The sequence below is a fragment of the Syngnathus floridae genome, chromosome 7, assembly GCF_059516105.1.
Source record: "Syngnathus floridae isolate MCC-2025c chromosome 7, RoL_Sflo_1.0, whole genome shotgun sequence".
In the NCBI taxonomy this organism is placed as follows: Eukaryota; Metazoa; Chordata; class Actinopteri; order Syngnathiformes; family Syngnathidae; genus Syngnathus; species Syngnathus floridae.
Genome location: NC_142419.1, coordinates 7,443,943 through 7,461,705, shown reverse-complemented (window position 1 = coordinate 7,461,705; position 17,763 = coordinate 7,443,943). Strand labels below are relative to the sequence as shown.

The following is a 17,763-nucleotide window of genomic DNA, read 5'->3' as shown; positions in this document are numbered from 1 at the left end:
AGTTATCACCTTATAGTCCGAAAATTATTCTGTTACAAATATATGGTTGTTTATCTGTCTATGTCAGCGGCGTACAGTGGCAGGCAAAATATTTGAACACTCTCCCACAAATTGCGAAACAGTACGGTTACTCGTTCACTGGGAGTTGTGCTACTAAAAAAGGTCGGCAGGGGGCGACATAAAATATTTGAATGGTGGTTGTTGTGCCAAACCCGGAAGTTGGTGACGTCTCAGACAAAACAAAGATGGCAGGAATGGGAAGCAGTAACTACTGGGAAGGTAAGAGATAATAATTTAACTAAACTGTCAAAGGACTGTCCACTATTATTCTGTAGTATTAATTGTTTTTGCTTCTACTGTGGGTACTCCAACGTGTCGTTCACGCGTCTTCTAACCTGACTGTCCACTGGCTAGCTAACCAGCCGCTAAGTAACTTCACGTCATCGCATCAACAGATTTGTTAATCGAGTTGTTACGCTCATGAAGATTTTATTTCAGATTACTTTAATATAACCGATCTTAATAGATGTGATCAACTTGTCGTGGCTGTTTGTTTTGCCGGCCCAAGCCAAGTAGCTTTGACTTTGAAACGATTTGCTGTGCGTGTCATGTGTTTTAGATCTTCGAAAACAGGCCAGGCAATGGGAGAATGAACTGGACCTGAAGTTGGTGTCCTTTAGTAAACTATGTACCAGCTACAACAGCTCAAGGGATGGACGGCGAGGAGACACGTAGGCAATGCTTATTGATATAAATAGGGGCTGTACTGGATCACAACACCATTCTGTTACCGTGTTTACATTGTTCTGACGTGTTACCGTGTTTACATTGTTCTGACGTGTCAACGTGGCTCCTTAGTCATGAGTGCAAAATGACTCCAATTAGTGTCCTGTATTGGGCTAATGGGGCCATACTTTACTCTGATTTTTTTAGTTCCATACAACTAATCATTCTATGTCCAGTTTTAACTAAACCAGTGAACACATCAGCTCACCCTTTTCAGCATTTGATTAAGCCATTAATTTTTATTTTATTTTTTTAAATTTTTTTAACATGTGGCCTCTTCCTGTAGGTCAGACACCACACCGTTGTTAAATAACTCCACTCAGGACAGAATGTTTGACACCATGTCAGTGGAGATTGAACAGCTGCTGGCCAAAGTAAGTGCATTACCATTGTCCTCGAAAGTCAACTGAGTGTGCACTATGTTTTAAATGCAATTGGGGGTGGGGGTGGGGGTAATTGCGTAAGAGAATCACAATTAGACACGCCATACAAATTCTGTTAATTATAGGCTAGTGAAGTCACCTCCCATACTGTATATGCTATTTGCATGCCTCCTTTATATCCTAATTCAGAATTATTATGTTATTTATTTTATATTTAATATTTTTTCATTAAAGTTAATGAGGCAACTTCTTTTAGACTATTAACAAGAATACCTTAATAAAGACACAATTTTTATTCTTTTTTGTTCTTCTTCCAAGAAACCTAAAATTAGAATATTAAATTAGTCCGTCTGCAAGTCTCCTTATGACAAAAACAAATGCCCATCATTATCATATTTGTAATTATTAATGGAAAAATTAAGCTGTTTTATGCTGTTGTATTTGTTTTTTACTCTTTGAGATACAATTATGTTTAACATTGGGCTAAAACACACCGAGTTGCCCTTCCTTAAGCCACAAACCAGCAATGCCATCTATTGGAGTAAAAAAAAAAAAAAAAAAATACAATAGCTCGCTCAGAAGCATATTTGAAACTTTATTTTCCCATAACTAATTGTGACTGCAGTTAAGTTCATTGCTTTTAATATGTATTGTAAACAACTGCACATCTACTACCATGTGATTTTTTTTTTTTTTTTTTTAAAAACAAATGTATATATTTCCGATCCCACCTTGTCTCTGTCAGCTGACAACAGTGAATGACAAGATGGCAGAGTACACCAATGCTCCAGGCGCAGCTTCTCTGAATGCCGCACTCATGCACACCCTCCAGAGGCACAGAGACATCCTCCAGGTTTGCCAACTCATTCATTCCTCATCTTCCTTGCTACCTGATTTAAAAGCTTCATCAGAGCCATGCTTTGTTCAAATATTTTAATGATTTTACTCCTTGTCTCTAAATTTTCTCATCCCAGGATTACACACATGAATTCCACAAAACTAAAGGAAACTTTTTAGCCATCCGTGAACGGGAAGACCTATTAGGATCTGTCAGAAAGGACATTGAGTAAGTACCATAATTTAGTTTTTGCTGGTCCCATGTGATGAGTAGACGACCTAGAATATAATATGATCCACTTAAACATCAGTACTCAGTAATTTCACTGAACCAGTGTTGATGATTAAATTTTGCTTTGCTCGTGACTTTTGCAATTACTTGTTCTCGGGCTTTTGAAAGTCAATTTGACTCAATTTAAGGCAGCACTCTGCTAAGTGCAGTGAGTCATTGACCAACCCGTTCGTTACGTATAGACCCTTTCCAAAATAATAGAATATCATGGAAAAGTTTATAAAAAGTTATACTGTCATAGATTATAGGTTCAAGACCAACAATTTAAACAATTTCAAGTATGACGGGTTCATGCTTACATAATTTGGACTACAAAACATGCAAAAACAGATAGTTTTGTTCTCTTGCAGCTTCTATGACACGTATTCAGATTGTTCCACTTTAGACCAAAGAATCTGAATTGTGTCATCTGAACAAAGCCTAAATCCATCTGTGTGGTCAGAGCACAGGAACCAAAATAACTCAACTGTTAACTCAAATAGCTGATGCCACTTGGTGGCATCTCTTAATTGCTTTTCGGATAGTTGAACCTTGCGTGGATTTGAAGGAAGAATTTTCTCAACCTCTTTTGCTTGGAGAAGTGTGTCCTGTCATCTGATTGGCTCAGCTGTTAGTCAGTGTATTGAAATGCTCCATCACAGTATGACTCATTTCATTTGCTTTGTAATGGCTTATTGATCTCACGGCCACACGCATACGGTGAGCACTGCAGGATTCCTATCGATCGTCTCCATGCATTGAGTATGCAGACTTCCTGCCTCATACCTGCTTAAGGCTGATGCAAAGAAGAAAAAAAAATTCCAAGATCTTCTATGCTTTCCAAAACAAGGCCGTCTTCATTACAATTGATGATCAATACACACAAGAAATTGAATTAAAAGAACGATGTATCACCTCATAAATAAGTTTAAGTATGACACTGAACCTACTTAAGGCTCATTGAAGTTGAATCTAATGTAGACAGAATGTGTTATTTACCGGATGCTCTAATGATTGATGTGGGTGGCTGCTAGCAAGCGAACTATTTAAACTCAATGCTAGAAGAAATGTTTGCGAAATCATAAAATTTATTCTGACAAAATCCAACATAAGAGCCTAAGAGGAAATAATGCTGTCCTTTGGTAATTTTAATCACACTGACGTTTTACTTTAACGCTTATTATTGGGGTTGTAGTTTTCCATTTCATGGTACTGACCTGCATGGATGCTTTTGGTGCAGCTATCATTTAAACCGACAGGGGGCAGGAGATATCCTCAGAGACACTTTAACCAAGATTGCTGTTTAACAGTGCTCACATGGATTATAAACTAGCCACAGTCTCGCCTATGTGAACAACAGTTTAAGCAAATACTGCACATTTTGAAGTTGTGGAGTCTTATTGCAAAAGCAATTTTTGCACATGGGAGCACACATACTGTGCATACTGAGGTACCATTTCATGAGAACTCAGACTCCTGCCCCTGCTTTTAATGTCAGCTGCACATGCACAATTTTTTTTTTTTTAATAAGCCTTGCATTATCCCTGCTGCTTACGACTGCATATGCACAATTTGCTGCTTATGCTGAGTGCACTATACCATTGTACTTCCAATCAGCACCTTTGGAGGGAGCACTGGGAATTAAATGGCTGCATTTGTTATTCAGTTACATGTTTTTTTGCCGCCCCCTCTCACTGCCTCCTGCTCTTTTTCTTGTTCCTTCTCCATGTGAGGGTGGGGCTGAGTTAAATGACTAGAAAACCAATGAGAGCGCAGGAGCCAGCATCTGTTACCAGCTCCTGATAAATGAGTTGCATCAAAGAAATGGGTGTGTGATGTTCGCTTTGCGGTCGGTGTAATAAACCATTCGCTCACATTCACTAAAGGAAAACTGAGCCCTCTTTATCATTGTATTATGGTGGCGCTATTAAGCATTTGCATGGAATTAAGTTTGTCTTAATTTGTTACTAGTAAAATGTCTTTGCATTTCATCATTGATTCATCTTTTGTTACACGTTTGCAAACGTCCTTTGGTTGGCTAAAAATGTGCCAAGTGAGCTTTGCTTGCACTACATTTTTTTTCCATTTAGTCCAAGCTCTGCGCTGTCCTATTATTTCCATCCTGTTAGCTCAAAGTTCTTTTAAAAAGCTTCCACAATTAACTTTGTGAACATTGCAGTTATTTTCCATTTCTATGACTCCAGAATTTTTGCAGCGCTACTCTCTTTGGAACCACTCATTTGTCGTTTTAAGTCATGGGCTAATGCAAGTGGATGTTTCCTCCCACTGCTGCTTCACATTAAAGCCTTTCAACTGGTGAACCACAGGAAGCCTTTTAATGTAAAAGAGATGAAAGGAAATTATGTGGTATTGGCGCCCGGGATTACAAAGATACCGGACGACACAAAAGTTAGGCAAAAACTAACAATGATGATGCAAAATTCAGTTGGAGCTGACCAGTACTTGAAATGTTGCCATGCACCATTTTTACCATTCAACAGTTTTAGGATTCACCTTCAAAGATTCACAAAGTCAGCTTCTTGACCCTACCCTGAAGTGATTTAAATGCCTCTTAATTTAATTATTCAAAGCATCACCATTTGGCAACAAGAAATGACTCTCAGTAGTGCTACAGTCAGCCTGATGTGTCTTTGGTAGTCTCAGAGAGATGTTTGGGGATTTAAACATCTGTTCTATGCTCCTCATCATTACTCAAAGCAAGAAAACCTAAGAGAACGGTTATAATTTGTTTCTAACCTGTATGTGTTTTTTTCTTTTCTTTTTTTTTTTTTTTAGAATGTATAAAAGTGGTTCAGGTGTGAACAACAGAAGAACAGAGCTGTTTCTGAAGGAACATGAGCATCTGAGAAAGTAAGTTGTCAGACTTCTCACTTCTCTTATGTGAGACAAAATGAGAGCCAAATGAGCAAACAGATATAACAAACACGCATACCAAAAAGGCAAGCAGAGGCATTATTCAATAAAATACAAGTTAGCTTGCGTTTCAGAATGTAGAGTATGGTTATTTATAGGAATGAATATAGACCGTACTTGTGTGTTTTTAAATTAGCATATCGCAAATTTGCTGGACAAGAATGAGGGATTTTATTCAAAGTGGCTGGTATTCTGTTTGCATCAACAACCACAAAGGGGATGCCTCTCAACTGCACACACATTAAACTCATTTTGCCCTTGAAAGGAAACAGGAAATTTCTGGAATGGTAAGTAGGATGTGTTGTGGTAGTATTCTCTCCTATGAGTGCCTTTTGTGGTAGAGTAATATTGCCAGTTAACGTTATTCTCCTTCAGCATTTGGTTTTGGGTTGCTGGAAATGACAGATATACTGTATGTAGCCATCTTCAATATACTGTAATAATCAATAGTCTCAGTTAGGGCCTGATTGATATGGATTTTTTTTAGATTCGGATAAATGACAGAATGAAATTCCAATAACTAATGAATTGGCCAATTTAAAAAAAAATAGCATTTTTTTTTTTTTACTTTACAATTTTTCGGTATGTCTTATGTTTGAACGACATTATCTTTGTCTTATGTTGTAATGTGTTAATGTATGACAATAAAAAAAAAAAGACTATGGCGCTAGTCAAAAGAAAATTATGCACCTTCTTTCCCCCCGTCCACGTTAGTCCAGTATATCTCATATTTGGACAAATGAAATGTTCCCACTGAACTACACCCTATGTTACAGGGCTTCCCCTGATCAAAGCTGGGAGAGGAAATAGGAGAGTGGAGCTGTATATTAAGTTGAACTTCATTGATTGACACTTGATAGTATTAGAGCCATCACATAGGCAATAATGCCTGGAGAGAAATGTTGAAAATGTAATAGTGTGAGTTTTATTTCTATTGGACAAATGTGCACTATGGATCTAAACTACGAGTTCAGGAGATAAGTTCCTTTATAATGGCCAGCTCCCCTGCGATCCAAGGACAAGCGGTATTGAAAATGGATGCCTGACAATGTCTTCTTTTCCACACCATCCGTATATCAAACCGAGCTCTTATCGCCGGGTTCTAACTTAGTAACAAGCTAGCCAAACAGCAAATTCTTTTAATGTAAAAGCTGTAAAAGAAGTTTCCTGTCTTTAATGGTTAGATGGAAATGGGAGAGCGCTGTAGCATTTAATTGCTTTCCAATTGACATTAGTCCAGTAAGCAAAACCACACATTAAAGCCTGACTGTGAAGAGTTTTTGAAAGTGCTCATCAACCACGGTATACAGTCTCTTTGCTTTCGGCTTGTTTGCTTTACTTAAGGAACATTATCCACATTGACTCAGATTATGGTATAAATTGGTATTTTTTCCCAATATACACCAAACGAGTGTGTACTGCATGTTTTTTTTTTTTTTATTCACTGCCATCACCTACAAACAGTTTAGTATGGAGCCCCGAAAATCGGCTATATGTACCTTCACTATGTACAGGACCACAGCAACACATTTCTATAATTTGGATGTTAAAGCTAACTTTTAGGATGTGACTTTAAAAATAAAAAGCTCTTAACTGTGTCTCTAGGTAAATATAGGTGTTCTCTTTAGCGCTTGCATCGCTTTGATAACCGATAATCATGTCTTTCTTTCCATGTGTAGTTCCGATCGGCTGATGGATGACACAATAAGGTGAGAGCTGTAATTTTCCCCCATTGTGATATTTATCTGCTGCTGCCACATGGTGGCTAATAGTCACTTATGGACAAATTTATTGGGGTCCTACTGTTAAAGAAAGAAAATACAAATGGTCACTGAATTCCTAAATCCCTAAACCCGAAAGGCCACTGGGCATTGGTCCTATATTTAAACATATAAATCTATTGAACAAATTGAAAATTTCTATCCTTAAAGAGCTATTCATGGAATCTGACATCCTTTTAAAAAGATCAAATGATGTCAGTCCCCCCCCCCCCCTTGTCTTCTATTTTCCAAAGTAGGACTAGAACAAGTTTTGTACAGAAATGCAGAATTGCCAAAGCGTAGTTTTTTTAGCCCGTTGCAATCTACTCAAACACAACTCAAGTTGCTCATTGTGTAGGTCGTAATTGTATCCGCTTTCTAAATGCTGCCCATTCAATAATGTCTGCCCTGGTAATGAATTGCACTTTTACCTTAAATGCAATAAACAACTTCTGTCATTTTGTTTTTTTCCTCTCAAGGTATCATAAATTCTTCCCCAGTCTCTTGCTCCTTTTTCCTCCCCTCAGGCTGGCCCAAATTGCAAATATATTGGTTCTTGTCACCAATGGCTCCTCTGGGACTACCTGCTACTGCAGTCTTGATTAGTGGCCTTTGTCAGTAAAATTGCATAACACACACACTTAGAGATGTATACAGAAACACATTTGACCACATCACAAGAAATATACTGATGATTGGCCTTCAGGACCACGTTAGTGAAATGCTGTGTATGAATGCAGTAGTCATGTGGACAAAACACCAGTAGTGCCGGCTGTAACTGAATTACGTGTGAAGGTTACATTAATCTACCAATTAAAGAATTTTACACTGTTTGGCTTAAAAAAGCAAGGGAGAGGGAATATGAATTACAGGTCACATTTATCATTGACACTTCAAACCCCCACCATTGCTCTGTCTCTCTCCTTTGCCCACCTCGGTCTGCGTGGTATCAATGTGCAAATGGTGACTGATTGCAGAGAAAGTGCAAAAAGAAGCTTGAGCTCTAATTTCAATGCGGTTGTTCATATCGAAAGAAAGACTGTGGGAAGTTGCTGCAGTCAGCAAGTGTTTGTACCTGACTGAGGAGAACATGATCTCTTCCTTCACATCGCTCGGGCAACTTAACAGTCCCCTCAGCAACTTCCACCCTGAAGGAGCCGCGTGGCTGGTATGTGCGGGTCTTCTTGAAACGCTGCGTGCCAAATGAGTAAAGTGTGAAAAGATATCCGTCACTTTAGTTTCTATGCCTGCCGAGAGAGGCTGCCTCACTGGGATGGTTGGAATGAGGTCCGCTTGCTGTTCATCCCTCCTAGCATTCAAAAGTCAACTTGGGTTGCCTAACATTGGAAAGACTTATCGCATGAATCCTTTGGACAAAATGCCAGGATGACCCCGTTGTTTTGTGCTGATTCACTTCTCTATCATCCATATCATCTGCCCTTGTTTTTGTAGCATTGCCATGGCAACCAAGGAGAATATGACATCCCAAAGGAGCATTCTGAAATCCATACAGAGCCGAGTCAACACGCTGGCCAGTATCCTTTTTTTTTTTTCTTTTTCTTTTCACCTCCGCCAAGCTTTAAAGACGGGGACATCTGTTTCCACCACTGTTAGCTGATCTGTGTGTATTTGGATGATGCTAGTTCTGTTGTGGAGAGGTGGCAGACCCTCCTTGCTTTGCTTCAGTGGTTGTTTCTATATATGCTTTGTTTGTGATAGGCAGTCTGCCTTTCACCCAAAGTCAGCTTGGATAGGCAACTAGCGGCAAGATCCAGGAAAGACTGTATAGAACACAGAAGCAAGAACTGTTTATTTTCTCTCATTGGTCTCACTGGGCACATATTTCATAGCTCTCTCCTAGTACCCGAAAAAGCAGCTTTATTTTCATTTTATTTCCACGCTTTGCCGGAATTGCTTTGGTGTTTTCCTTAATTTTTTGCTCTCCTAAGACCGGTTCCCAGCTATCAACAGTCTCATCCAACGAATCAACCTCCGGAAGCGACGGGACTCCCTCATCCTCGGCACTGTGATTGGCGTCTGCACCATTCTCCTCTTGTTCTACGCTTTTCACTGAATATTTCAAAGGAGCCAATAGATTGGCTTTTTGTTGTATAGGACTCACTGAAAAACGGCTCGGTGATTGAGGACCCTGGAGACTCCTTAGCTCGAGGATGTAAGATCTGTCCAACATGATCTACTGAACTCATATCTAGCTGTGGGACAGATGGACAGCTTATTGGTGGGTGGAATATTTTCCTGCTACAAGACAAAGGAATAAAAAAGTACTAAAAACTTGTATCATAATAATTCCCTTCAAGAAACCATGTGCTGAGAAATTGGTGAACCGTTGGAATATGATCATGTTTTTTTTTACATTTTATTTGAATGGTTCTGTTTAATTGATGTGCAAATTGGACATGGGTGTTCATGTGAGTTAATAAATTATTCATATCCATTTGATGTGCAAATCAAGACGGCCTCAAACTTGAAGGTGTTGTTTTTTTCCAAGTACATATATGATATGAAACATCGAAACACTGCAAGCTTGGACAATTTGGAATTTTAGTTTCAAGGAAACCTCTAAAATCGTGTCACATACATGTCAGTTATTAGACGTCACACAAGACGGTGACCGATAGTTATTTGTTTTTATGTGGCTCTTATTCAGGAATGAAGTAATCTGAATGATTGCAATGCAGCTCCACATCAACACAAACTGCATCCACAATAAGGAACACAGTAAATAGTGCTCAATGTTTTTAAATGCTCATTAATGTTGAGCTTCTATATTGGATCTCATTGTGCAAATGTTCTTTATGAAGTGGCCGATGAGTGTATATACGTGTGTGTGTGTATTTGCATTTTTTAAGTTGTACATAGGTGTGAATATGAGTGTTACTTTTTTATTATGGATAACAGTTTAAGCAAAGCTATACTTTTTATTTTACATTTTTTATCATTATTTTTATCTTATTTACTGACACATTCCAATCAGCCACTGGAAATTTTGCATAACAATAGACAGCTCAACATTTCCTTTAAATGAGAACGGAAACGTCTGTTTATAAAGTATTTAGCATGTAAACTTAAGACCACAACACCAAGACACAATCGTTAGCCATGCATGGTAACATTTATTCCAAACATGCAAAATGTACACCACAAAGATGAAACCAGAGACATTCATTACATTGGGATAGTAATACGTATAAAAGTAAACCAACTGCTGAACGAATTCAGTGTAATGTTAATAAATGCTTTTAGTTCTGATGTTAATTGTTTTAAGCTTCATACTAAACAAAGGCAATCATTGGATGGGCTGCTCATGATTGTTTTGATGAAAATAAGCTGTAAGTAGTCATGTAGCCAGAAAGTGAAGATATTGAACTTGGAAGGGTCAACATTGTCTGTCTGGAATGAGTTGCATAGTTTTATAAATATGATTTGTAAGCATCTGACATTATTATTCCTGCAGAAAATGTGAATGAACAATCTTTGTGTACCAAAGCTTGAGCCTATGCTTGTATTTGCTATGTCAGTGTGGCAGCCTTGTGTGTGTGTTCACAGTGTACTACACATTATCTGTTAAATTTGGATTTTAAACTTTAAATAAACCACAAAACTGTCTCTTATAAAAAAATGTATACAACATGCATAAATATTGCATATATTTCCCCTTATAAATACATTTCATACCAATACAAGGATCAGGTAAAACATTTGATGAAACAATTATAACGACAATCGTGATGTAGCGGTGATGACGAAAGACAAGTAGAAAGATCGTAAACAGATTAAGGGCACAAGGTGAACAACTGGAGCAAAAGATTCAAAATGGGCACAACCGTAGTGTGCTGGAGGATTAGGAGTGTGGTGCATTGGTGTGTTTGCTAGTACAAAGCAGCATAATGATGTAATATTTCATTAACATTTTGCAAAGATTAAGGTGGACGGGTTTGGGTTACAATTCAATCAGCTGCACTCACCTTGTTCATATTACTATTCATTCTTTTGGGCTGAAAAACTGGGAAAACAGTCAATAATACACAGGCAGAATTTCCACTTTCCTGTTGAGGCATGCAAATACTCTCACTGTTGGAAGAAAAACGGTGAAAGAAAAATAAAACGTTCCAAATGTGTCCTCTTCCGGGTTCTTTCACTCTCCCAGCTTGACATTACAAAAATGGACATCTTCAAAAGTATCCACATTTCAGTTGTATCGGCCTTCGACGCAGCAGCAAATATATGAGGATTATATGGGAGCTGTCCAAATGTGGAAGTCCAAACTGAAAAAGTGTTCAAGCATCCCATCACAGCTGTAGAAAAAGTCGTCCGTGCTCAGTCATCCTCTTCATTCGTTTATTCCCAAATCCTGTGCAAATCCATACATATCAAAATCTTTCAACGTTGCATCAGGATTTGATCATTCTTTCACACATTTTTTTTTGGTCAAGCAAATGTTAGTGGAGTGTAATGCATGCATTTTGGATTCCTTTCTGCGGCAATACCAATCTCAGGAGCGTTTGCTTTCTGAAATTCAGGATGGCATAATTACAATATGGTAGAAGTAGAGCGGTACAAGAGAGGATCATATTTTGTAGATATAGATTTTTTTTGTTGGAATGGGCTTTTTTGTTGCATCCGTGGTATGGCCTTCACGGCTGTTTTGTTTTTCTCTTCAGGTTGTCCGTGTCAGTTGATTGCTGCCAAAGACATAAGAAAGGGTGGGAGGGGAGAGCTTTAAGTTGGTTATTTGTAGGTAACTGCACATTCAGCCCATTGCACTGTGCTGAATCAAATACCGACGTACACACACACACACACACACACACACACACACACACACACACACACACACAAGCATTGAAATGTGCTGAGTTTGAACAAAGAAACATGCTCATGCTTGTCAGCTGGTCATATAGCTCACCATGTTGTCATTGCATTTGTAGTGCAGCACTTGCTGTGTGCGCACACATTTGTGTCTGGTCTGTTGTGACCATACACATACGTCAATTGTATTTTGGAATTAAATGTAAAGAGACTTTAATGAATATGACACAGTGGAACCTCTCAAGTTGGATAACCCTGAAGTGGTACATTTCAACATTGGATAGAATCGAACAAATAGCTTGCATGATGTGATGCCTGGCTTTTGCAAATCATGTGAGCTGTTTGTTTTTCTTTGTTAGCTTTTGTGTGTGTTAATCAGGCGGCAACGAAAATGGCTCATTAAGAACCTTAAAAGTGTTTGCATAGTAAAAGCATTATGATGATGACAGTTTGAAATGGAAAGTTTAGTTATTTTGGTTTTATTTTGTTTTCTAAATTCTTAAAAAGTGGAGGTCAACCAGTTTTCATAATAGCGGTTTTGTAGTACCTGAAAGCGAGACAAAGACAATGATGGCGACCACACCCAGCACGATGGAGACGATGCTGAGCAGACGAGCCAGTCGACCCAGCCGTCTGGCCCCATCCACGTCCCCCGCCTGGAGACTGTTTCTGGACTGGTGACACACAAAAATACATGCTATTTAACACAACAGGCAATCCATCCCCCAACCCTGCCCAAAAAATGTGCAGGAATCATACAAATTATTCTGCAACTGTATGAGAACGACTGGAAGGAACTGTCCTTGGTGCTTAGTATTTAAAGGTAAAGGCTGGTGTATACACACCACAAAAAAACTTTTGGGAATGATCAAGAACGGTCAAATATGAAATTTAAAGACACATCCTGGACTCGTTCACCCCTAGCACTGCAATGTGAATGGGGCATAGTCAGTCCCAAGGGAGTATGTATTGATCCAGAGTCAGCGCACACACACACACACTCACACACACACAGACCTGCTTTTGCTGCACACATTCTTGTGGCTGCAGCAGAGGAAGGCAGCTAAGTGAGTAAATGTTCTTCTCTCTTGTCATTAATAATGGACAAGCAGCAGCTTGGCTAGAGGGGAGGGACACAGCAAAGAGCTGGTGTGCGTCTGATGCAGTCGTTTTTGGATTTTCAATTCAAAGATGATGTTTTAAATGCACATTTTGTGTCATGATCTTTGTGTCCTGTAGCCTTTTAGTCTCCAAAAACATCTGCGCAGAAATTTGATTAACCATCCTTCATTTTAGATTAAGAACAATTTGCACATACAATGTTGTGTATAGTTTTGGAGGAGGACCCAAAGTTGGTTATCTCCTGGCACTTTGCTCTGACTGGGTGTTGAGCAGCCTTGAGAGGCCGCTGGGAGAGCTTTTAGACTCAACTGTTGTTACATTAAAATCTACATTAAAATTGCAAAGCACTCAATGCAGCCGGATGATCAAATCTGCTCGGCACTCCATAGCACCGCTCTCATTCCTGGGGCAATAAAATGCATTGGAGCTCATAAATTATAATTGGACAGACTTTTTTGTGGTGCCTGGGAGGGACTGAGTCAGCTCCATTCACACCATTTGCTCCCATTCTCCATCTCACCTCGTTCCATCCATGCACTCCATGCATACGATCAGATTTTTTTCTGTGAAAAACTCAACAAACCCCTCTGAGCAATTATCACAGCCTCACATCAAGTCAGTGAAAGGTGTTTAAAACGCTTCAGAACAGTAAATAACCATCCTCCATTAGGCAGAAGCCAAACAAATTAAATGACAGGTTTGTTTAGATGATCAAGTTTCACGCTGTTCTGGTGGAAGATATCCACTCAGAACAAACTTTTGAGATGTCGAAACAAATTGATAATGATAATAAAGTGCAATTAGTTTCCATTCTAAAAGTCAATTTAACATTAAGAATATCTCAGCAGGAGTTGAAGTCATCACAAAGTGAGCGACCGAGTGGAAAAACACTTTCTAGCATGCGATGAGCATGAATGCACACATCTTGGTCCATCCATCACCTGCAAATCTGCCGAGTTTGCACTAGCGTTGCTGCAGTTCGGCCCTTGCCATTATTGGGATTGTCCGGTGTTGGCCGTAAAAATCCATTAGGCCTGCATCGCTAATCCTGTAATTGGCTGCACATCGTCCGTGTTAGCCAGCCACAAGCCTTCGCCAACGCAGCATCTGTCCGAGATCTACCCAATAGCAGTTTGCCGGTTGTCCAGCTGATGAAAACAATACCATTTGTTGTGTCACGTTTTTTGGGGATGCGTGTAACAAAATCTTCAAACACTAAAAATCCTGTCAATCCATCTTAATACGCTACACTTGTATTAAAATAGAACCACCAGTATAACATTGTTTGTTTTCACAGAAGATAAAGACTATATGCCTGTAAGACCTTTTCTGTCTACATGTCTTGCTCAACTGTTTGTGTTCAATTTTTTTTTTTTTGCTTTAAAAGTCATACAACCACAACTATCAATGCTAATGTTTAAGAATTTGTGCTCCCAAGTCCAGCTCCCAAATGGATGGATGGATGGATGGATGGATGGATGGATGGATGGATGGATGGATGGATGGATGGATGGATGGATGGATGGATGGATGGATGGATGGAAGGATGGATGATGGATGGATGGATGGATGGATGGATGGATGGATGGATGGATGGATGGATGGATGGATGGATGGATGGATGGATGGATGGATGGATGGATGGATGGATGGATGGATGGATGGATGGATGGATGGATGGATGGATGGATGGATGGATGGAGTTGGCAGATGTCCTTAAAAAAAAACTGGTGGCAGGAGGGATCTCATTGATTGACAACCTTGCTGGGGCCTGAGAAGTGCACTGCGCTTCAGTGCAGAAATGGAGTGTTCGCATTAGTCAAACAATCTGTAGGTGTCAAGTGTGCTATGAATTTCCTTGGGTGTGCCATCATAAAAATATTTTTCATAGTAGGCTAATCGACTATTGAGTTGTTGTTTTTTTCTTTTATCAACCAAAACCATATAATATATTGACTTTCCTTAGTAAGCGAGTTATCAGGGTCATGCCAAAACTAAGCTAACTACAGTAAATACTATAATATCCTTACATCAATCAGCATTTGGGAACACTCAATAACACAATCTGATGATATATGTTGATGACATCTCCCTTTTAATGTTTCCAGGATATTTGAGCCCCTTTCTATGCAAATTACATCATTTCGATTACTCACGAGCAGCGTTGTAAACCTGTAAACCTCCCTGGCTCACTTGATCTTACATTATCTGATTCAATTCCCGTGATGGGAAATGCACCGGATCCATTTGGTGTTCCCCTCACACTCATCGTCCTTGCGAAGAAGGCAGCTTTGGCCCCGGCATGTTTATTGCTGCCACACCGTACGCTGCAAACTGCCGCAATCCGCTCTCTGCAGCAGAGTAACTAAATTGACTTCTCTCAGCGTCTATTGAATTAGTGTCCAGATCTTGTTTCCGTCTCCTTTACTTTGCGTCTCTCTGTCAATACCTCCCACACTTCCTCTCCCACATATGCATGCATACGTATATTCCAAGTCATTAGCAAGTATTCAACGAGTGAATGTCAGTGAGTTCATGATGAGGACTCGAGTTACTTGATGATACCTATTTATTTGCTTCTGTGTTAACTCATAGTCAACTTCGAGCTTTGTATTTTCAGAGAGCAGTGTTGTTGCAACAAATGAACACCACACCTCAAACAGTCTCCTTTATGCCTTTTGGAGGTAGATTAAAAAATGTTTGATGCCTCTTGGAGATTTGTATTACCTTTACTATGACATCTCATACACTATGTCACAGTTAATTTGACCATGACACACATCCTCTCTACAGCAGACATGACATCTGTAGAATGAAGATTCATGAAGACTAGATTAAAGTGCTGCTGTCTGCAGTACGGAGACGAAACGCTGCTAAGCATTCAAAACTGCCTAATCATGTTTTTGTAAATGCATGGCGGTCCACTGACAAGAGAGTTGGAGAGAAGAACAATAGAAAGGAGTTGGACAGAAGGTTTTGACATTGTGAGGTGATCATGACTAAGTATAGTGACCTCGTAATATTTAATAGATTACATCCATTCCATCATTTTTATTCATTCTTATCCTCATTAGGGTTGTGAGAGAGTTGTAGCTTGTATATATGTATATGTATACTGAGTTTGTGTGCATGATTTAATTTTTTGCTTCTTTCCTTCCTTTTTCCAATTCCTTTTTGAATTGTCTACACTATTTGTACTATGTGCCTCTCTGCATCCATTGCACCCTGGTCATCCTGGAAGAGGGATCCTCCCATCTGTGGTCTCTTCTCAAGGTTTCTCATTTCCCCTAGTTGGAGTTTTGAGTTTTTCCTTGTCCTCCTGGGAGTTTAAGATCAGGGGATGTCTGAGAATATTTGTCATTCTTCACACGTCCTGAGTGTTGTTAGTCACCTAAATGTTGAACAGAGGCTGTGATGTACCGAAGTCAAATTCCTTGTTTGGCACGCCCAAACATGGCAAATAAAAATTCTTGAATCTTGAATGATTGTACAGAGCTGTCAGTCATACTGAAAACATTAGAATACAGTAGTAACATTTTGAGTATGACTGCATGTGGCCTACATGATGAGTTCACTTTTTGCCCTGAGTCAACTGGGATAGGCTCCAACTGTGGTACAGAATATGGAGCAACGGACATGCATAAATGTCAATGACAATACTTGTATTTTGCATTCCATTTAAACAGAACTATTCTTGGCATTAAAGTAGATTTTTTTTTTTTACAAAAAAAGAACAATAAAATTAAATTCCTAGCTCAAATAAAAAATAATTAAAAAGTGTTCCGGTATAGTAATCTGAAAGTCGTTTCATGTCGCTCCACTGGTTGCTTTAGTGACATTTTTTTTTTGTTCACTCACCATGATGGAGTAGACGAGGGCCACGATGCTGACGGGCCACACGGGGAAGAAGCAGGAGATGATGACGAGGATCAGGTAGTCTCGGGGCTTGGGGCTCTCCTGCACCGCGGCGTTTCCGGTGGACGAGCGGCTCAGGCTGACTTTGGACGGGGAGAGGGGCGTGGCGACGTCCAGCTGCCCCGCGGAGCCTGACCTGACGTTCAGCTCGTGGCCGTTGAGATCCGCCTCCAGCCCCTTGGTCTGGTTGTGGTCCATGTTGACGGAGAAAGACGAAGACATCTTGAGCCCATGGCCCGCGGGCTCGGTGGTGACGGCCAGCAGCTTCTCAGTCTCCTGGAAGTCAGCCAGTTGAGCGCCACCTTCTCCTCTTCCTCCACCACCCTCTCCAAGGTTGGACTTGAGGAAGTCGTTGTCCGTATTGATGGCCATGCTTGCCTCGATCACGTATTGACAAAAATTGCTTCTTGTTTGTCTTTTCCCGAGTTTAATCTTGATTATAGGCCATTATCAGGGGGAAGTTTTTTTTAAAATTATTTCTGACTGTGAGTGAAATCCTCATAGATTAAAAAAAAAAAAAACTCTCGTAGTTCTCTTACGAAGTTGCTTTGAAATCGTCCACTTGTCACTTTGCTTCATTCACATCTACTTGAATTACTTCCAAGATGACAAAAATGTTCTGGATCCAATGAGGAGCAAACAAAATGGAGCTCCATCCAGTCCTGCTCCAATTTCTTCTTCTCTCACTTCTTCCCTTTTTCTTTCTTTTTTTTTTTTTATGAGAAGACTAAGGTGCACCTTCTATCTTCCACCGAATGCCGCTCTGACCTTCTAGTCCTTCCACCCTACCCATGCTGAGGCTTGCAAGAGACTGGACAAAACCGTTGTCAAGTTACACAAGCGCATAGTTTCCGTTTCCGGAAATTAAAATGTACACACCTTTATCCGTTAAAAAAAATCCACTTTTACCATATAAAATGCTATA

At 39.6% G+C, this 17,763-nt stretch overlaps 2 protein-coding genes across 3 annotated transcripts; one reads left to right on the top strand and one right to left on the bottom strand.

The window, feature by feature from the left end:
- Positions 1–137: 137 nt before the first annotated feature.
- Positions 138–9,443, top strand: gosr1 (golgi SNAP receptor complex member 1). The gene is made up of 9 exons (XM_088381297.1): positions 138–279; positions 620–731; positions 1,073–1,160; positions 1,915–2,022; positions 2,144–2,235; positions 5,074–5,148; positions 6,891–6,920; positions 8,424–8,506; positions 8,921–9,443. Exons 1-9 carry the CDS (start codon positions 192–194, stop codon positions 9,043–9,045), a joined length of 801 nt encoding a protein of 266 aa, XP_088237423.1. The 5' UTR covers positions 138–191; the 3' UTR covers positions 9,046–9,443.
- Positions 9,444–10,085: 642 nt separating this feature from the next.
- Positions 10,086–17,664, bottom strand: trarg1a (trafficking regulator of GLUT4 (SLC2A4) 1a). 2 transcript variants are annotated; one of them, XM_088381298.1, is made up of 3 exons: positions 16,782–17,664; positions 12,349–12,475; positions 10,086–11,674 (listed from the first exon to the last, which is right to left on the bottom strand). In XM_088381298.1, exons 1-3 carry the CDS (start codon positions 17,208–17,210, stop codon positions 11,664–11,666), a joined length of 567 nt encoding a protein of 188 aa, XP_088237424.1. In that variant the 5' UTR covers positions 17,211–17,664; the 3' UTR covers positions 10,086–11,663. The 2 variants fall into 2 exon arrangements, with proteins under 2 accessions (XP_088237424.1, XP_088237425.1); XM_088381299.1 differs by lacking the exons at positions 10,086–11,674; positions 12,349–12,475 and adding an exon at positions 16,040–16,314.
- Between the last annotated feature and the right edge of the window lie 99 nt (positions 17,665–17,763).